This window comes from Sinocyclocheilus anshuiensis, unplaced genomic scaffold (assembly GCF_001515605.1).
Source record: "Sinocyclocheilus anshuiensis isolate Anshui unplaced genomic scaffold, SAMN03320099.WGS_v1.1 scaffold18, whole genome shotgun sequence".
NCBI classification, from domain to species: domain Eukaryota; kingdom Metazoa; phylum Chordata; class Actinopteri; order Cypriniformes; family Cyprinidae; genus Sinocyclocheilus; species Sinocyclocheilus anshuiensis.
In genome coordinates this window covers 689,697-712,088 of record NW_015546047.1, presented here as the reverse complement: position 1 = coordinate 712,088, position 22,392 = coordinate 689,697, and the positions used below count along the sequence as shown (strand labels likewise).

At 36.2% G+C, this 22,392-nt stretch overlaps 1 protein-coding gene across 1 annotated transcript in view; it reads right to left on the bottom strand.

Annotated features, from left to right (window-relative positions):
• The window catches only part of LOC107699015 (ubiquitin-conjugating enzyme E2 E3), a 64,232-nt gene extending 59,279 nt beyond the window's left edge, over positions 1–4,953 (bottom strand). The window contains exons 1-3 of the mRNA XM_016500166.1: positions 4,835–4,953; positions 2,988–3,194; positions 1,958–2,008 (exon numbers count right to left, since the gene is read on the bottom strand). Coding sequence (XP_016355652.1) covers positions 1,958–2,008; positions 2,988–3,187 — 251 coding nt within the window. The 5' untranslated portion in view covers positions 3,188–3,194; positions 4,835–4,953. The remainder of the gene's footprint in view (positions 1–1,957; positions 2,009–2,987; positions 3,195–4,834) is intronic.
• Positions 4,954–22,392: the final 17,439 nt, after the last annotated feature.

The window sequence follows — 22,392 nt, the reverse complement described above, 5'->3', positions numbered from 1 at the left end:
GAAAACTGTTTTTACACCAATTTGTTTCCAGTCTGTAATGACACACCAAAATTGAAGCTGTTATATTCCATACCATACTTAAATGGTAATTAAAATCTGCCATGCAAAGAATACAAATGACTTTTTTAAACACCAAATCTGAGTTTAATACAATAAATCACAGAATGAAACTGGCAAATTTCAGCAAATGTATTAAAAACATATGTCCGCATTGCTTTTTACGCTTCATGTCACACTGCCTAAACTGTGCTGAATAGCAACACACTGTCATCCGGTTCAGGTGCTAAAATATGCAAAAACATAACATCATACCATGATACATTTTTGGATCCGCTGTGCTTTATCAGCCCCAGTGTGTAGAGTCAGTAGTGCATGACCTGTCAACCGAGCTGAGACCAGTTGCTGGAGGAGTTTCTGACATAACGCTGGATCAAATGAACGTGCTGTATTCAATGCCTGCTTTTGGACATTGGACTTGCACTCGGCTTTATCTGATGTTGGGTAACTGAGACACTCTAGCACTCTCCCTGACTGCTAAATTAACAAAAAAGCAACAAGGCCAAAAGCATTTGTTGCACAGCAGGTATACAATTTTTTTAGGGTTCAGATTCCACCTAAATGCTACATTTACAGCCTCTCTGTTTGACAAACTTTTAATTTAAATATAACACTCGCCAGCCTATGTGGTTTTTCAATGCCAAAAAATAGAGCAGCTGAAATACTATTCAAAATTCGAGGACGGTAAGTTTTTTTTTTTTTTTTTTAAAGACGTCTCTTATGCTAGATGCATTTATTTGATCAAAAGTACAGTAATATTGTGAAGAACTATAACAATTTAAACTAGCTTTTCTTTTTTTATATTGTATTTCTATCTTAATACATTTTAAAATGTTATTCCTGTGATGGCAAAGCTGAATTTTCAGCAGGCATTACTCCAGTCGTTACTCATATCATCCTTCAGAAATAATTTTAATATAACGATTTTCGAATTAACGAATTTCTTGATCGTTATCAATGTTGAAAACAGATGTGCTGCTTTTTTTCAGGATTCTTTGATTAAAAGAACATTCAGAAAGAATGGATTAAATTGATCAGAAGTGACCGAAATCTTTCGTAACATTACGAAAGATTTCTGTCACTTTTGATCAATTTAATACATTCTTTCTGAATAAAAGAATTAATTTCTTACTTGACTCAAAATGAACTGCAGACCTATTTCTGCCAAATGCTCAGTTGACAATTAATGCTGATAATCTCAAAATTACCAGTATAATTACTAAAATATCAGTCTATCACTAAAATATGATTCCAATAAATGCCATCTCACACCACATCAGATAGAGCCAATACATGACACAATGTCTATCAAATCTTATTTGAGAGGCATAAATCAATAAGCATAAATCTCTTATAATATTGCAGAAAGCCAAAACACATATCCAACACAGAGTGTTAAGAATATTACCAACCAGAGGAGACTCTTCCAATAAAATTCCACCTAATGAAAATACTTTAAAAAAACACCCAGAAACAATCAGAAAACTGCTCTCCTTCAAAGCATAAAAAACAAGAAATTTCAAAAGCTCCCTCGTCTTGTTCTGGCATCTCTAGGTCAGCTCATTAAAACAGATGGGGGTTCAGCAGTAAGTTCAGCATGAGGATGTGAAATCAAAGCCTTATGCTTCGGAGCAGCATCTGCCATATTATTAAAAACACAACAGCGGCAAGACCACAGGAACATCAGCAACAATAATGCGCAGAGGAAGAAAAAAAAACACTATCCTTCCTAACTCTTTGAAGCCGAGGAGCAAAATGTCACATCCGTCCTGCACAAGTCCATCAGTTTAAAACGAGTCTAAAAACTCAAAAAGTTGGTGCTAAAAGTCAATTATTTCCCATCCTATCTCAAAGCAGCCCATAAAGGAATAATATATGACGGCGCGCTTAAGTCACATACCTGCAGTTGGGTGGAGGATCCAGAGTGATTTCTGCAAGCTCTTTCTGGATTCTGCGAGGGAGAGAAGAGAGAAAGGGAGAGATGGAGAGAAAGCTGTGAGAATTGCAAGCAGCCAGGGAATTACACTGCCCTCTACCTCTGCTGCGTTTACTGCACGGCTGGCTCTCCCTTCAGCACAGCTAACATGGCTGCTTCCTCTTTGTTCTCGGAGGCATAACCCGAATCCCATAACAGGAAAACTTTGCCGTGCTCGTTTCTGCCTTTCCCTCCATCGCACACCGCTGATCTTCACCTCAGCTCAAAGCCCGCTCCCCTTAGCACACACCCCGCCCCTCGTCGGCGGGTTTAAGTCACTTTAAGCACAAAAAAATTTCTTTTAAAGCTTATATGCAAATGAGGCAGAGGGAGGGAGGGGGGTGTTCTCGGGCATATTTGACAAGAGCTTTAATGCACAGCTCTGGTGCTGTTACTAAAGCATTATCAACAGCGTGTAAAGGAGCCAGGGCAGGATTTTTGACATTTTCTAAGAATAACAGTTTGTTTTTTTTGATCTGTCATTCCACCCACATTGAGAAAGTCTTTGGTGTTTTAATGAGCATTGATGCGGATTGATTGGTTACCGGTATTTTTTCAGTGCCAATTAAATTTGAGGGTAGAATCGCTGTATTTACTAGTCTCCACGAGGCAGAGGGATTCGATTCACTTCTCTTGTTCCTCAAACAACTTTACATAGAAGTTCTGGGATGCCTCAAAAGAACTTTTGCCAAGTAAACATGGTGTGGTTCGTTGACATTAAATATAAGCTGATCACACGGCTTCTTTGCTCATGCAGTTAAGTAATTATCTAAGCTTAGTGCTTTTACTCTCAAGTACGGAGCACAGCCGCCAAAACTGTTAATTGGCACATTGCGAAAATGAACTTGAATGCACAAAAAGTGACCATAAAAAGCAGTTAAATGTGTTGACAGGACTGAATTAAAAAATGACATTTAATCCTCAATGGCAAAACAGATAGATCTGTCAGCTTTACCTCTTCGCGCTGGAGGATAATTTGGCTGTTGTTTTGCTGGACAGTTTGGTGGATTTCTTCTGCTGTTGTGGAGGCGTGGGTTGTTTTCGCTCCTCTTGCTCTTCTGGTTCTGGCACCGGAGGATCTCTCTGATCCGCATCGGAACTGCCGCTGCTGGTGCTGGGACTTTCATCATCTGATCGTTGTCTTTCACTGGACATTTTCCACCTTTGTAAAGGACAACAAGAGGTTCTGAAGCAGGGCAGACTGCGATCACAGGAGTCTCCTGGGGTTTAAGCAAATCTCAAATTTGCTCAGCGGAAACTTAAACCCTAACCTCAAGGCCGCCTGGAACCCCTAACCCTTACGTTTCTAAATACAAACAGAAGCAAGGAGGATACGCAAACACAAAGTGACATATCACAGAAACTTCATTTAGCCTATTTCTACAAGCAATAAGAAGATAATGTCAACACTTATTTCTGTATCGATTTTTATCAATTTCAGGCAGCTTTAATATTGCTTATTTATTAGATACACTAGAATCTATACCAGTTTCTACTAATAAAGTGAGCATTAGTCACAATGGCTCATTTATGAGATTAAAGATGTTACTAGTGTAAGAACCCTGAATGCAGTGTAAGTCACTTTGGATAAAAGCATCCACCAAATGCATAAATCTAAATTTACTAACAATTGTCTCTAATACATAGCCCTTTAAGGTACAGTGAAATAGATAGTTGAAAACTAATAAAAATGGGTATCTAATAAACAGGTACTAGAAAAACTGGAATAGGTGCCTGCAACAGCTGGAATGCTTAGTAGCTGGAAGTGAATAGCTAATATCTGAATCACAGATTCCCATAGAATTTAATTGTAAAAATAATATGCTTCTAGTTAATGGAATAGTCACTTGACACTACAGGCAGGAATGAATGTCAGTAATGAATAAACACTAGCAAGTAGAATCTAATGAGGCTACTAGTCAGTGTAGGATTACTTACACTAGTAATTAGGAGAAGTACCAGTAAACACAAAAATAGGTATTTGTTAGTTTTAAGGAATAAACGCTAAAACGGCGTGCCAGGAGAGCAACAATCACAATGAATCCACAGTATTTGGACTCTAAAAACACAAGCAAACGTAGATGATCCGATCCAATTACATCAAACTGTTGTCATTCTGAAGGACAAAACGTCCACGTTTTCACACGTAAAGCCAAACACACACACACACACACACACACTTAATCCATTAGCGACTGAGCTGATAGTATTTGTAAATAGCGCAGCGGCAACATTGTTGCAACCATTATGACGTTTCACATGGATCCGCGATACATTGTATCAGTTTTGCGCTTAATGTTACAAGCTGCAGCGACCATCACACGTTCAAAAAACCCTCCTCCGCGAAAAGAACCTTGAGTTTTATCGCTTTCCATCTGCTGAATAGGTGCAAGTGGCTGAGCTTATGAGAGTTATCGAGAAAAACACACGGCGGTTCCAGCAGAAGCTGACGCTGAGAAGAAGGAGATTTCAAGAGCTGCAAAGGAAAGCAATAATTGCACCTATTTGCAGCATGTCCACCCCCTTCACTTTAGGAGAACGAGGCAATATCGCGAGCGGATTGCGAGGAAAAATCAAGTCGTTTAACGCACGCCGGGGCGAAAAGATTCAGATTGGATCTTTTTAAAATCCTTTGTAAGAGGTTTGTTATGGTAGGAGGCACTCCAGTATCAGCATGGTGTACCAACTGATGCGTGAAGTCAGTTTCGAGCTCCCCTCACTTCAGACCTGAAAACACTAAGAAAGGACGATGTTATCCCGCCTAATGTGGACTCTACGAGACCCTTAGAGCTTCTTCTTTACCTTAGACGCGGCCCTGTCCTGATCTGGGGTGGTTAGGAGTGTTAAAAATCCAGTTGAAATGGAGCCGGGAAGACGACGGGCTCCGGCCGAGCTGTGAACATTGGAGAGTAGGAAGGAGAAGAGGCGCTGCAGTTTTACTCGGGGCCGACGGGTGGCGCTGTACAGCGCTTGGACATAAGCGTCTACCGCCTCGGATGGTCCCACGCAACCTTTAAACCAACGTGAAATTGTATCCTCTCACGATATGCTCCACCTGAGCAGGATTTAAAAACCTGTCACCGTGCGTGTGAAGAAGACATTGGCGGCGACCGTCGTGTCACTTGTCTAGAGCGAGGGGGGGATGTTGTGGCGTCGGGAGGAAGTTTTGACATGTTGTTGTTGTGAGGGCTCCATGGTGAGAGCGATCAGCTCACGGAAACTTTGAGCGTGGGTGAGAAGTTTGGCTGGAATTCCAGTGCAGGTGGGAGTCCCTGTACAGCACTGCATGACTTACTGCATGACTTCTCTATTGTCTGCAACACTTCATTCCGTGCCGCTGTATGACTCCTCAGGAGTCAATAGTGTGTACTTCTCTATTCTATATGCTCTTTTACTTCTCTATAGTCTGTATTACTTTCTGCTTTATAGTATATTCTGCATGAGGTCGTTATAGTCTAAACTACATTCAGCTTTCTCTGTAGTCACCTGTTTTTAGTGTACTGTATGTTTTATGATGATATAGTATGACTTTAATGTATAGCGCACAGTGTTGGGGAAAGTTACTTTTAAAAGTAATGCATTACAATATTGCGTTACTCCCTAAAAAAGTAACTAATTACGGTACTTAGTTACTTTTTATGTAAAGTAATGCGTTAACGGGATTAGATACATTTGTGTTATTTAACATATTTAATTATTGCAGGTTTGAGCCATATTCTGAGTTTGCATTTCACTGTTTTAATTCATTTTTGATGAATACTAAATCTGTTTTTTGCGAGTGGGATGAATTAATGTACATTCACATTTAGTCTGGAACAGTATATTACATAACTCACGTTACTTGTAATGCGTTACCCCCAACACTGATAGCGCACTACTATAGTCGTTTTTACATTCTGCTCTATAGTGTATACTGCATGACTTCTAGTCTAAAGTACACTCTGCTTTATAATAATGCATGACTTAGTAGTTTATCTGCACTGTATTGATTCTCTGTAGTCAGTAAAGTGTACCTCTATTCTATAAGCTGTTTTACTCTCAGTAGTATATTTTGCACAAATTCTATATAGTATATACTTTCTCTTCTGTGATACTACATGACTAATCTATGGCCTTCTGCTTCACTTCTTTACTGACATTAGTGTAGAGTGTTCTATGTTCTGTCTGTCATCTATAAACTATCTCTGTTGTCTGTTGTCTGTAGTGCTATATAATATATGACTACCATTGAATTTCTGTGTAATCATTCATTTATACTTCTCCAAATTATATGCTTACTAGTCTATATTACATTCAGCTCAAAACAGAATTTGCTTCATTACTTCTAGTCTTTAGTATTTGGATTTATAATACCTTACTCTATAGTACCTACTAGCATGACTTATGTGTAGTTGTAGGCCAACATATTGCTCTATTATGTATAGACTTTTCCATAGTGAATAATATACTGCTTTATGATGCAATACATTCTGTATGACCTTTCTTTATAGTACATACTGCTCTAAAGCATATACTGTTTAAGTTCACTATAACCTATTTTAGGCCTATATTGTGCTGATTCTCAGCTAGTTGGTCTGGATGGATTGAACATTATATGTATATAGCATAACCAAAAATTGTAATAGTATGTAGTTCATGGTGTTATAATACATACATTCTGTTTTCCCTCAATGTAATGATTACACTCTGCAGTGCATGCTTAGTTCAAGTGTATCCATTTAAATTCTAAAGCTAGAGTTCATTCATTATATTTAATCTGTTTAGCTATATTTGAGACACTCCACTGTAGACAATAGCGTCTGTTTTTTTGTAATAAGTTATTTGACATGTTAAGGAACATTGCCCAATTATTTCCCTTGCTGGATTGTTAGTCATCCTTCCTCTAACAGCATTTAAAAATAGCTCTGAGGTTGCAAGTGTATTTCTGTACAGTAAGGCCACTCGGGTATCTCAAAAAGGCACAGTTTATTCTACATTACTGGCTACCACCCAGATAGCTTTAGCAAGCTTTAGTGTTCAGTCCGAACTTTAAATGTGCACAGGCTTAGGATAATCACTTTACTGAGTCGCCTAATTGAACAGAATCATCTCTGAACTGATTTGAGTGGAATAATGACACTATTGTCTTCAGAGGAGAATTTGTGTCATATTTGAAGAAGTTTGCATCATTGGTCTAGCACGATTTGTTCAATTATTAAACAAGTTCAATTCAGCACTAAACAGATTTATTGAAGACATTAGCATCCTTATTCAGGCTGGGTAAAAATATCTGAAATATCCTTGAATCCCAAGAATAGATTTGTCTATTGATATAGATATTGTGAATAGATATTGTAGCGCACCTCCCATCCAATAAATCGCAATAAGCTTTGAAGAAGTTTGCATCATTGGTCTAGCACGATTTGTTCAATTATTAAACAAGTTCAATTCAGCACTAAACAGATTTATTGAAGACATTAGCATCCTTATTCAGGCTGGGTAAAAATATCTGAAATATCCTTGAATCCCAAGAATAGATTTGTCGAGCCTGTTTTCAGTTAATGAACGGAATATTGTAGCGCACCTCCCATCCAATAAATCGCAATAAGCTTTGTGCTTTGCTACTTTAATATGAAACAAAGTCTCAGATTTCAAATTCTGTCCATTTTATTACAGTATTCAAACAATAAGTAAAACATCTTGTGAACAAAGTCACATTCAAGTCAGAAAAAAAAATTTGGTGGCCATAAACTCATTAGTCAGCGCAAAAAATGAACTTTAGAGAGGAGCATTTTGCTAAATATGCACCATATAATATATTAATTGTAATTTTTTTACTGTTTTTTAATATTTAGTTTGTTTGAATAAAGTTTTAATGACAGCCACCATTTAAATGTTTATATTTCAAAATCTCATCCTATTGTTTAAGTGCCGTCAAATCAATGATATTACTGAATATTAAGTGTCTCCAGCAAAGCAAGCCAAAGAGGGACAGTAGCAAAGAACCCAAACTCAGTCAGGTGACAGAAATGGAGACAATTTCTTTTGCTTTGATATTTAGCTATCAGTGCCATTCAAACATTTTAAGTGTTACTTCAAGTGTCCAAATACTTTTTGAGAGCTCATATCTGTGAGATCTTTGAAACTCTATTGTTCTTTGTCAGTGGACTGAGATGTTGATCTCCATATCATTTGTATGGCTCATACCAGCTCAGTTTCAGTTTCACCTGCTTTGAAATGTTAGATTGAAGAACGCTTTTGAAGCAAATGATGTCACGCTCCACTAAACTAGATTGCTGTGATGAGAGCGACGCTGTTTTCCCGTCTGCTACAGGGCCGTCACTCTAAGCGCATTCTAAGTGATAATCTCCAGGTGAGATGTGAGCAGGGCAGGTTTAGGAGGCTGTCTTAGTTTTTTCTTTTTTCCAGCGTCTCGGCAGCGTGATGTGTGCGGGTGTCTCACTTCTTGTGCTTATCGTGTGTGACAGCGCATTGACAGCAGGGGAAGGAAAAGAAAACAGAGCCGTGTGGGTTTGTGCTTACCACTGGATGTCAAAAAAATGACATACGGGAGCTCAGAGTGAAATACAAAAGCCATGATATGAATCAAATATAAGTGGAGAGATAAAACACTTTAGAAGGCTTGTGAGGACAGGAATGTTGATATTAAAAAACAGAGTAGAATTGACTCGTATCTAAACATAAATTATGACTTTAGACAGTCTGTCAAAGGAAAAGTTTCATGGCGCTCCAAACCCGTATGATTTTATGTCTTGTGTAGAACAGAAAATGACTTGGCAGAATGTCCAAGCTGCTGTTTTCTATATGAAGATGGATCGGGACAAGGGACTTTGGATTGTAATTGATGACAGAATTTACATTAAATCCCCTTAATGTGACTCTTGTCTCTAAAGGGGTTGTGACATGAGAAGTCAAATGTGATCGTTTAAAATATAAGAGGTCTTTGTACCATTAAAACATCCTGTCAGTTTCATAGCTTAAGGGTGCTTTGTGATTGACCTATAACCGTTTGTGTAACAGTTTGAATGCAACAAATCGTCTGCTACTCGAAGCCGTTTAAAACCCGATCTGATGAAAAAAAGAGCCTTACAGTATGTTAAAAATCATCAAGTTTACTTTACCCAGAGCGTTGCTGATAAACATACAACATCGCCTCCACTAAAATCCACATTTTGTGCCTTAAAGGTTAAACGAGAGTACATTTTGGAATTGCTTTAACCCAAAATGATTGTGCACTTGAATATTAATGAGCTCCTAATTAGGCTGTCAGCATACAGAGGCAGAAAAGAGCATTAATATTTAATAGCACAGCTGGTTGCTGTTCCTATTGCAGTGAAGTTTTACTGATTCATGACTGCACTTTATAATAACAAAAGAGCACTGCTTTTAAAAGTCAACTTTGTTTTATACCATGTGCATTTTGGCTGACACAGTAGGTGAGTGTTTGTGCATATTCAATAGTGTTGGTGGAGAGCCTCTATAACTAATTCAATTAGAATTGTTTAAATACCAATTTCTTGCAGCAACAGGGTGTTTTGCTCCAACTGCTTTTGTATGCAGATACTAAGAGAGCAGCTGTGTGCAATCTGTTCTGCTTTTCCTGACCTCACAGTTTCAACTGTGGGCCGCTTTCTGTACATACGGTGATGTAGATGCGCTGAAGTGCGACGCTGAGGACTTGCTCAAGTGTAAGAGACCCGTCACTGAGGCTTTTTACGGAGACCCTGCTTGAATAGGAGCTTGTGTGAACTTATGAACGCATGTCTGATGTCAGAGGGAGGAACAGCACACCAGGCTCTACATTTGTGACACAATACTGAGCTTATTGACACTGGCCCGGAGCCTCGGAATGTTTGAAATGGAATACTAGCTTACTAGTGCTAGGAATACTGCAACGTATATGCTATATATACCAGTGTTTCCAAACCTTTTTTTTTCACAATGCAGCCCCAAAAATCTAATTAAATCTACTATCGTAATTTTAAATCACTATCCTTCAAACCACTAGGTTATACCTGTCTGGCAGCAAATTTTTAATCATCTAAAATAAAATTAAATTTCGAATGATATGATCACTTTCTTTTATATATTTTAATAAGTATAAGTCAGAATAAGTATGTTGTTTCATTTTTACATAAATCTGTTACACTGAATGACGATGGAACATTATTTCACTCATATTTAGACAGCAACATTAAAGTAGACACTTTATTTGCATTTAATATGTTTTCTGTGCATATAAAATACTTTATGCTAATTTAATTTGATGTGGACACTAAAATGGGATGTCTTTGACATATTTATTTTCAATATAAAATAATATGAATTTTTAAGTGTTTAAATAATACAATTTCAAGTATTATTATATATTTGTTATTTTATTAAAAAATATATAAAGATAATTTAAAATATTATTATTATAATAAAAATAGTTTATTATTTCATTTTTTATTATATTTTTTCACACAGTCTCATTTGTGTCTGTGTACTGGATGTTCCATTTGCCTGAAAAAAAATGTACGAAAAAAAAGTGCTGCTTTAGAAAGCACAATTGCACATAAAGGATACAATTGCAGTTAGTAATGTTGGGTGTTTGCATGGAACACCTTTATTTGGAGATGCTGTGGGTGTGTATTATGCAAATTATTAACCACAGACACACCTTCCTATATTTAGAATAATAAGCAATAACCGCTAAGCTTCCTTCTTAGCAAATTATTTCACATTATACTTTTTAGTTTCCTCATTTGGTGGAAAGCAGTTGTAGCACCTGGCTCTGAAAACCTTGTATTTGTGAAAGTATTTTATATTTTGTATTTTTTGACATCACAGCATGTCAGATACTATTTGTACTAAGCATGCACCTGGTGGTGATCGTTATGCGTACAACTTGCTAATCTCAAACAAGCCTATAGTGTCAGCCTTATAAATAAAGCATTCATGAGTGTGTTATTCTTTCTTTAGACAAAATCAGATGATCCCTGTCTAGTGTTCTAATAACAGCCATCTTTCTGATATTTTTGATACTGCGAGACAGGCACTGTACTCACTCACTGCTTTTGTAAACAAGATTGGTTATGCTAAAAGTGAAAAAAAAAAAAATCTGTTATCTGCCAGCAGAAAGGAAACTGATAACTGATCATTAATATATTGTCTTCTCTTTGTTCTGTCTGTTAAACTGTGCCAGACTTGTGAGCGTGTGTGTTTGTGTTTGTTTGTGTTGTGCAAATTTACATGGAAGTATGCCAAACACTTGCAGCAGAGATAAGGTCCCATTGATTGATTGGATTCCAGTGAATGTTGCCCTGTAAGCCGTGGAAACTCTGGAGTCCCGGTTTTCTGCAGAAAAACCACAGTGCTTCATCTGTTGGAAGCCACTGTTTTGATGTTTGTGTTTTCATTCAGCAGTCAATGAAACATTTGCATGATGAGCCACTAGGATGGGAATTTTGGTCATTTTGTTTATTCAAGTACTCAGATAATCAAGCAAGGTCTAGGGAGTGGGGTGGTAGCACACATCAGATCTATTTTTAATTGTTGGTGAATGTGCACAAGTGTCAGATGGACATTTTTAACCATTGCAATGCATCTCTTGTGCCATAATCTTTTTTTGAAAGATGGTGTGTCATAACTTGTTTTTATAAACATATCTTGAGACCTGCAAAATATCAAAGGTGTCAAGGTTTGGCTGGTTAGGATGACCCTGTTAGCCCCTTGCTGGATGAAAAGGCCTGTTTCTCCATTGACAGCCATTCAAAAATAGCTGTGTTTTTTTTATTTTCTTTAGTAAGTGTTTTACCAGTAACAGCTACATTTTGCATGGCTCTTCAAAGTTTGAAATTGACTTTTATGTTTTTCCTTGTCTGCTCTCTTTGACGTTACTTGGGATAGTTGCTAGTAAAAGCTCTTACTTTTTGCACAGTGTTATTTTAGTACTACTTATATACTATAATAGTACTTATAGTCTTTATTTTTACATTTTCAGTTTTATTTTCGGTTTTCATTAAAATTGTAGTTAAAGTTTTTGTAATTTTGTTATATTCTTTTTTTCATTTTTTACATTTTTATTATTTTTATTGTTATTTATTTTTCTTTTTTTTGTGGTAATTTTAGTACTTAAACATTTATTTCAGTTAGTTGTCAAGACAATGTTTCTAATTTTCATTAACATTTTGCATGTAATTTTAACTGTCATTTCAGTTACCGAGAACAATCTTTGGCATTTTTTTGTTTTAGTTAATAATATTAACAACGCTGGGCCGTCGCCATCATGACATTCAACTTTGTTTGTGACGTCATTGTATTGCTGTTTCTAAACTGAATTGAAAGTCACTGCATATAGTGTTGATGCCATTTGCCATCAGACAAATCAGAGTCCATGGTAAACCACAAAATTAAATATGAGGGCCTTTTGTCAAATCTGTCCAGTTCGGGCTCAAAACCAGTAACACTTGTAGAATAGAGAAAAAAAATCCACGCATCTTGTTGGTTATCTGAAGTTGCACCAGAACAACAGCAATACTTCTTTAAAATTAATGGACTTCAATTGGTCTGAAACACTTTGAAGTTGTAAAACACTCAAGTTGCGTAATTATTAAATTAGTATCACTGCTGAGTAATCTTAATTTTCTCTAGAATTAACACGTTTTTCTTTCTATTTATCTGTGAATTCAAATCTGCTATGTGAAACTCTCAGGATAGAATCCTACACTGTTAGTCATTGGTGATATTCAAAGATTGGTTTACAATGATGGAGTGGAAACCTGATCTTGTGGGTGCCATCCAGGAGTGTTTTATAGTCTTTTATTTGCCTCTGACATGATGCTTTAACATGCCGCTGAACTCAAATCATCAACACCCCCCTCCTGTTCCTCGCTCTTTTCTGCATCTCCACTGGGTCCATTGTCCTCTGACAGCACAATTGCTACGCTGCCACCGGCTGTGTGTTCAAATGGAAATAGACTGAATTAATATTGTTACTTATGAGTGCTGAAGAATTCCACACCTTTACTGCCTCACAGTGACAAACAGGAATATACTTACTCCATAGTGCAGCAAATGTGCTGTAGAATATATTACAATATGCAGCATTACTGGTTAGAATATGCTCATATGTTTGACTATGGCTCTCGAAATGTCCAGAAACATTTCTCTACGCAACTATGTGAATGCAAAATGTTATCCTTGATCAGTATAAAATTAGTAGGGTTAGTACAGTTAGTAGGGCATGATAGAGATACTTTTACTGGATTGGAAAAGTTGTAAATAGGGGTGTAATGGATCATAGTTAGTTTTAACCATTTTAGAGTGAAGGTTTATCATTTGCACATTTTCAGGTCTTGCCATTTTACATTCAAGCATAAGAAGAAGCGAAAGACAAGTCAATTCGGTACTCGCGCTGTTTTCTACACAGAGAGCTGCCTCACACAGTGCGCAATTAAAGAATGCTGTTCTCTTTTGCATCTCTGTGTGCTTGAATGGACACATACACACAAACTGATCTCAAAATACTTGTCTCTGCAAATATTCTCATGAACACAGCTGGTTATGTCCTAAGTGAAGTGAATGTAAACAAAGAAATCGGATGTGCATCATTATATTGGATCTGTATTTTATCACATATATTTCTGACTGTTCACTTGCCTTTACTGTTTTTTTTTCTTTTACATACAGTACTGTTCAAAAGTTTGGGATCAATTGTTTATTTAATTTTTGAAAGGAAGTCTCTTACGCTCACTAAGGCCGCAATTATTTCATACAGTAAAATAGTAATATAGTACAGTAATACACTATGGTAATACAGTAAAGTACAGTAAAATCAGTAATATTGTAAAATAGTATTTTAAATATTTATTTATAATTGAAAGAAATAATATGAATAATTATATAATTATAATTTAAAATAATAATAATTAGTAATAATAGAACTGTTTTCTATTTTCATATATTTTAAAATGTAATTAAATGTAAAGGGCAAAGCTGAATTTTCAGCAGTTATTATTCCAGTCTTCAGTGCTGATTTTGCTGATTTGCTGCTCAAGAAAGGTTTTTTTTTTTTTTTCCATTTATTATCAATATTGAAAACGGGTGTGCTGCTTAATATTTTTCCGGAACTTGTAATATATATTTTTTAGGATTCTTTGAAAGTTCAAAATCTTTGCACTCTATACTTGTGTTTTAGTTACAAGTGAACAACTCTTCAGCCAACTATTGAATAAGCCATCTTTACAATGCAAAATAAAACCATATCTGAAAAGGTGCATTTACACATTTCTAAAGCGTCATTTACACTGGAATCACATGTGCAAAACAAAGTAGCATGTGCTTGAAAAAATATGCATTGAATGGCAAAGTTAAAATATATCTGATTAAACAGCAAAGTTTGTTTATTACTTGTCAGAAATCCCTAAAGAAACAGCAGCTAATGAATCCAAATTGTAGAAGGGCTAGATTTTAATGCACAACTTCCATGCGTAACGTCACTTCTCTTGGGTGAGGGAGCCTCAGAGATTTGCAGTACACTAGTGGTTCTGACACATTTCGGATCGTAGCAATGTGTGAAATCAAGCTTACGGAGCTAGAAGCGTTCACGCTCTCTTACTTACACAGGGTACGTTGGGAGCCTAAGAAACTGAGGAGCCATTGTCCCACGTTGATCTATTTTTTGTACGTGTTCACTCTGTCTGTCTGGGTTTAGCTGTGGCTCAGAGACTGCTTGGTGGAAGGTGTGCAGCGGTGGTTTGTGGCGACAGTGGGAAGTCGGCGCTGGTTATTTTTGTTGGCCGGTGCAGGCATTTCAAGAGGCGTCCCCAAGGCCACAGACAGACAGAGCGAGCCGACTCCAGCCCCTGTCCGTATGGAAGAGCAGCTGTATTATTCAGCTCCCACAAAGTGAAGTGCAGCCCCTCCTTTCTGACTGCTCACTGGCAGAGTTTGTTTTTAATCACTGCAATCTGCGGCCACTTCTTCCCTGGCTCCCCTGATGGGTAATAGAATGTAATGGTGGGCTGATTCTAGGCTTGGCGTGGCTAGCAACATTTTTTTAGATTTAGCTCGCTCAGCCATGTAGGCTTCCACTTTTATAGCCTGTTTCTTTTGTGATTTCACTCCTTCACTTACTTATTTTCTGTGGCAAAGATCTGCTTAAACCAGCATGAGTTTCCAGGCTGGTGTAGTTTGCTGGTTAGTCCTGCAGAACTAGCACGGTGGAGCTGGTTATGGTGTCCAACACATTTGGGTGACGTTTTGCCTCTGTAATCCAATATATTTCCAACAAATCAGGATATTCAGTGATTTGATACTGTATCCATAAGGAATTGATTCATTAGGTTTTGAGGAATTGATTCATAAGGCAATGATTTATCCGTAAGGAATTTGTTTGATTGTGAACCGTGTGCATTACGTGCCAGAATATGGCCAGGGGTTTTCCAGTGTTGTGTGTCATTTAAAACTGAATTTAGAATTTGTTTTGTATTCCAATTTAGTTCCTGAATTTAGATTGATTTTGAATTGAATTTGATGCATTAATTTCTATACATACTCAATTAAGGAGGGCTGCCTCATGGACATTGTGCTATCAGTTTTGTCAAGTTTGGATTGATAGCTGATTGTTTTTATCACTAATATTTTATGGCGCGAAAATTGTTCTTTCATAGTTTAAATAACATTGTCTTCAATGTATAACCAGTGTTATTTTAGTATTATTTATGTAGTATTTATAAATATTTTTAATTAGCTTTTTAGTATTTTTCATTTTTGTTTTAGTTTGTTTGTCATTTTAGTATGTTTTTGTCATTAATATTTTTTTTAAATATTTTTAATATTTCCATTTAACTTAAGTTTTTTCATTTCCACTTTAGTAATTATTCAACTTAAATATCTATTTCAGGGTTTTTTTTAAATCTAATTTTATCTTTAGGCTATTGTTTTAGTGTTGTAGCAAACATAACAAAAATGCAGAATTTCAATTTGAAATTGTATTTAAGGTTGTAGAAATTCATATAACTGCAATAATTGTCATTTTGTTAAGACAAACTTTGCATGATGACTTTACATACTTGTCTGAAATTTTAAAATAATTTTTCAAAAGTATTGAATGTTATGCCTTTAGAAATGCGCACTTAATTTATATGTATTTCTTTATATTTAGTCATTTCTAAACCACAGTGGAAGAACAATTTATTTCCCACCTGTTTAATTTCTATGAACTGTAATAAAATGGTAAATGGTAAATTCCACTTTCTTTAATTCCAAGTCAACTTGTGGTGCTGCCAATTCAATTTAAAACCAACATTAAATATGAAAGTTGCCTTTTTATATAAAACAAGGCAGACTTGACTTGACTTATAGACTTACATTTAGTCATTTAGCAGACACTTTTATCCAAAGTGACTTACAAAGTAGACCATCAGACCAATGAGAGAGCAACAATATGCAATATATAAGTGCTGTGACAAGTCTCAGTTAGTCTAGTACAGTGCACATAGCAAGGTTTTTTTTTTTATTAGACTGAATAGAATAGAATAGAATAGAATATAATAGAATAGGTAAGTGCTAGTATTAATTGGTCAGGTGATGGTGAAAAAGATGTGTCTTTAGATGTTTTTTGAAAATGGCTAAAGACTCAGCTGCTCGGATTGAGATAGGCAGGTTGTTCCACCAGCTGGGAACAGTCCAGGAAAAGGTCAGTGAGAGTGATTTTGTGCCTCTTTGGGATGGCACCTCGAGGCGTCGTTCACTTGCAGAATGCAAGTTTCTAGAGGGTGCATAGGTCTGATCTAGCAAGTTTAGGTATATTGGTGCAGCGCCAGTGGTTGACTTGTAGGCAAGCATCAGTACCTCGAATTTGATGCGAGTGGCTATTCGGAAGACCCGCCAAGAGAGCATTACAATAGTCCAGTCTGGAGAGAACAAGAGCTTGGACAAGGAGTTGTGTGGTCTGCTCTCTTAGGAAGGGTCTAATCTTCCTAATGTTGTATAAGGCAAACCTGCAGGACCAGGCTGTTGTAGCCATATGGTCTGTGAAGCTTAACTGATCATCCATCACAACTCCAAGGTTCCTGGCTGTCCTGGAAGGAGTTATGGTTGACTAACCTAGCTGTATAGAGAGGTTGTGATGAAGTGCAGTTCTGTCTTTGCAAGGTTGAGTTGAAGGTGATGATCCTTCATCCAGCCAGAAATGTCTGTCAGACAGGCTGCAATGTGAACAGCTACTGTCGGATCATCTGGTTGGAATGAGAAGTAGAGTTGAGTGTCATCAGCATAGCAATGATAGGAAAAGACATTTTTCTGAATGACGGATCCTAAAGATGACATGTAGATGGAGAAAAGAAGTGGTCCAAGCACTGAGCCTTGAGGAACCCCAGTAGCAAGAAGTTGTGACTTAGAAACCTCACCCCTTCAAGACACCCTGAAGGACCTACCAGAGAGGTAAGACTTGAACCACTGGAGTGCGGTTCCTGAGATGCCCATCTTCATGAGTGTGGACAGGAGAATCTGGTGATTAACTGTGTCAAAAGCAGCAGACAGATCCAGCAAGATGAGTACTGAGGATTTGGAAGCTGCTCTTGCCTGTCTCAGGGCTTCAGTAACCGAGAGCAGTGCAGTCTCAGTTGAGTGGCCTGAGACATGTTTTTAAACATGGAGCCAAAAATTGCTGTAGGAAATTGTTTTACAGTTCTGTTGTGTACCACTGCTGCTTTTTTGATTATCAGGTAAACATAAAATATGCAAGAGCTCACAACCTCCTGTACTCCAGCCCTAATAGCACGTGTATCTTTTCTTTCTCTAGTTAAGCTATCATGTTCTGCAGGATGGGCTCTTTGCATCTGTGCAGACCTCAAGGTCGGTATGGCAGGGGTCAAAACGGCCCCTGGAGGAGCCGCATTTCCTGCGAGTGGCTGAAGGCATGCGTCCTTCCATTGTTTTCCCTGCCCTCCATTGTTTTCCCTGCCCAGGTTTTCTCCTGAATGCTGCATTTAAAGGCCTTTGTGTCACTTCACAATCATTTAAACAATGCTTTCTGCAAGAGGAAGATTATGACAGATTACTGTTCAGAACTCACGGCTCACCGCAGAGGTAGGAGCCACTTAGATCACAGATTCACACAGAAGCTTCTGCAACCTTAGGGACGTTTCAAAAACAAATGGCGTTTCTCTCACGACAAATGTATTTACAATCACTGCAGACTTCTCGCAATGATTTCTCGCATGAGAGCGGTGTTGAGTGAGAAATGTGTGTGAGCTGTGAATACGATGGGTGTGTGCTCTCTTTGTTGTCTTTAGAGTGTCTAGGGACATTACTTCCAGTTTCTGCTGCTGAGGCCTGGGGCTAAAAGAGGGATTATAGCATATACACAAGGATAGCTGATTTTGTGTTTCATTACCACAGTTTTTTTCATCCCTTTTGTCTTCCTTTGTTCTGTTGATACATTCGTTTCTATGCACACTCAGTTAAGGAGGGCTACCACATGGATAGTGTGCTTGTAGTTTGATTGATAGCTGATTATATTTTTGTAACATTTTATGGTGCAAAGATTGCTCTTTTATAGTTTATGAAGCATGGTCTCCAATATATAATCAGTGTTATTTTAGTATTATTTATTTTGTTATAAACAGTATTATTTGTTTTTTAGTATTGAGAATTAGCTTTTATTTTAAAATTTTCATTTTAATTTTGGTTTAAGTTTGAGTCATTTTGGTATGTGCCTTTGTCATTTTTAATATTTAAAAAAATTATATTTATTTTTAGCTTTAATTTAATTCATTTTAGATTTAGTCATTTTGCACTTATCTATTTCAGTTAGTTTAGTTTCAGTATGTTTTGTAATTTTTGTAACGTTTTTTTTTTGTTACTCTTCGGGTTAATTCACCTTTATTTCAGTTTTCGTGTAGTTTTAGTTTTTTATTTATTTCCAGTTAGTAATTTAAGTGTTTCATCTTACATTTATTTCACTTAATTGTCAAAGTAACATTTAACATTTTTGTTTAGTAAATATTATTTAATATTTATATTTTATTTCAGCAATGTTATGTGCACTACATTATTAATTTGTTCTGTCGTGTTTTATTATTTATTGAATGTTTGCATAAATCTGCAATGAAAATAATTTTTTATTGCAAGCACTGTATATGATAATATGTTTCAACAACAAATTGGAGTAGAAATATAATTATTTAATATAAAAAATTATACACACACATACACATATATATATATATATATATATATATATATATTACATGCTTATATACAACTGTTTTTATTTAAATACTGATTATCAAATAATATTTTTATTTCAGTTTGTCATTTTTGTACTTATCTATTTCAATTATTTAAGTTGTAACATGTTCAAGGCAATATTTCTAGTTTGAAGTTTTTCATCTAATTTTACTTTATTTTAGTCTGTTTTAGTGTAGTTTAGTTTTAGCAACAAAGTTGCTTTAGGAGTTGGCCTAAAGCTGAGGGTGAATAAATATTATTGTGTCATAGCTCCAAAAAAAAAAACATGTTTTTTATGTTACAAATGTCAGTGGAATCTAATTATACATTCAACAAGCAATTCATTTTTATATCCCATAAGTCCACTTGTACATTATCAGTATTCTCCTGCATGGAGAGTAAAGAGCCAGGCTATGATGAGGCTCACTTGTGTCACACCTGTTACTTTAATAAGAGGCAACGCAATGTACCGTCCTGCAGTTCTGTGAAATGTAGATCAAACCGCAGCGCCTGTGATTTGTGAGGTGGCTGGTGGTAAACGGCAGCTCCCCGCGGTCAGATGTGATAGAGGGAAGTGCTGCGGTGCTGTTGCATTAAAGAGGCATGATGGAGCAGAGACGGGGCTGGAGATGGTTTCTGTCAGTTGCGCCTCACCAGGACGATTCCACACAAACGTCAACAAGATTTTCTGTGGTATTTGCTTAATGTTCGTAGAATATAAACTGACAAGTTATCATGTCTTTTAGTGAATTCCTTAATCAAACAGAAATCATGTTGGTGAAGTTATAAAAATAGCTGCTCAAATATTCCTCTCCCGTGTGGGAAGAATAGCTGTCTTAATAGAGCAGGAGCTAGTTTTGTCCTATAACGCCTCTTGTTGTTGTAGCATGTAGACTTAGGGAGGAATTTGCTAAGAATGAATGTCATGCACCCGCTGATTGTGCCATTTACTCACTCCCATGCCATTCCAACCCAGTTATGTTTTCTTTTCTTCAATGAACAACTAAATGAAATGTTAACCAAAATGTCCAAGCTAGTGATGCACTGAAATTTCGTCAACTGAAAATCATTGTCATTTTAGCATTTATATGCTATTAAAGGTTTTATTAATATTTTGAATTTGATTTTATTTTTTAAAGTTTCAGTTTTCATTTTAATTTGAGTTACCTTTTTGTAATTTTGTTTTTGTCAATTTGTTAGCCTTTGTCTTTTTTAAATATTTAAAAATAATAAAAAATATATAATTTTTATATATTTTAAAATATTTGTTAATATTGCTTAACTTACTGAAGTTGATGTTTTTTATTCAATTTTATTGTTTATTTTATTTCAGCTATATACACTATATTATTCATTTTTACTACGTTTGTGTGTGTGTGTGTGTGTGTGTGTGTGTGTGTGTGTGTAAAACTGCCGTATGTGCAATTGAAATTCCAAATATTTAAATATACAACTCTGTTTTTATTTAAATGCTGATTATTATATACATTTGTTTACATAATTGATAATTAAATAAACTTTATTTTTGGTTTAGGCTAAGTTTCAGCGTTTTAGTAATAAAATAAATTTCAGTGCATCTGTTCCATACAAGGAAAGTAAAATTAGGTTTTTACCCCCTCAATAAAAAAGCGCCATAAAATTAGTCCATACAACTTGTGCCGAAGTCTTCTGAAGCCATATGATAGCTTAGTGTTCAGTGGACTGAAACATGTCAGAACTACATATGGTAAATAAATGATGACCATTTTTGGCTGAACCGTTCTTTTAACTGCTCTGCAAATCCCAACCCTGGATAAGTCTTCAGCTTATTGTGAATTTGCAAACTTCAGGTTCATTGTGGATATAATAGGCACTGACAGCTCATCATTATATGTCAGAATAGCTCTCCATTACGGCAGGGTGGTTTCATGACTTCTGACATCTCATACATGACTGTGGCACTGCATGCATGAAATATGCATGTTCACGTGATTTGCACGCTTGTATTGTGAGATATGAGTATTTCTCTATGCATTCATTCGCTCCATTTGTTTCAGTCAGACTACAGCTGACCTCAGGTTCTCATGAATACCTGATTGATGGCCTTTCACAACACCCATGCGATGTATGCAAACGTGATGCGCTTGATAGACCTCTGGAGAACCTGTCACAGAATTCAGTTTATACAGCAGCTTTTTTTCTTATGATATGGTCTGACTAGTTGTTTAGTGAGGTCTACTAGTTTAAGTTGTTTTTTGTACTTAATACTAGTAATTTAGAGACCAGATTTCTTAGAGGGTATTGTTTAGTATGGTTAAATTGTCAATGTCAACACTGTAAACTCTCTCCTAGACATCGCGTCTCTAAATTCATCACTTTATAGCACGGCTGCTACAGACATTAAACACTACTGTAACAAATCCACCACCTTCAACAGTGAAGTTCAAGACTTGAAATCGCCTGCTGTGAGCAATGCTTCGGTTATTATTCTTAAAGGTTGCTGTATTTTGTGAAGACTATGATAGTTTTGTTCAACAAAGCACTATAGATATTAAGCCTTTTTTTTGTTTTTCTTTTAGTTACTCTATTCTTTGTTTGGCCATTGCGTTAGGCTGTCCAGTGTCTCATGCCATTAGTGCTGTGTTTTAAAGATGATGTGTCAATTTTTAATGATAGTGTAATGTCTGGTTTCAGGTTGCTTTGGCAATTTTTACAGAGGTGGTAAAAACCTAATTTTACTTTCCCTGTGTGGAACATTTTGAACTGAAATTGATTTTATTACTGAAACACTGAAACTGAAATAACGTTTTAATTTAGCCGAATGCCTAAACCAAAAATAAAGTTAATTTAATAATAAATTATATTATATAAAGAATAATAAAGTGCATATAGCTGAAATAAAATAAAATAAAATAATTTGATGAAAAACTAAAATAAAAATTGAAATGTTGTCTAGACAACTAACTGGTTTCAGGTTGCTTTGGCTTAAAGGGGTCATATGATGTTGCTAAAAAGAACATTATTTTGTGTATTTGGTGTAAAGAAATGTGTTTATGCAGTTTAAGGTTCAAAAAACACATTATTGTCCACATACTGTACATTATTGTTTCTCCTCTATGCTCCGCCTTTCTGAAACGCGTCAATTTTTACAAAGCTCTTCG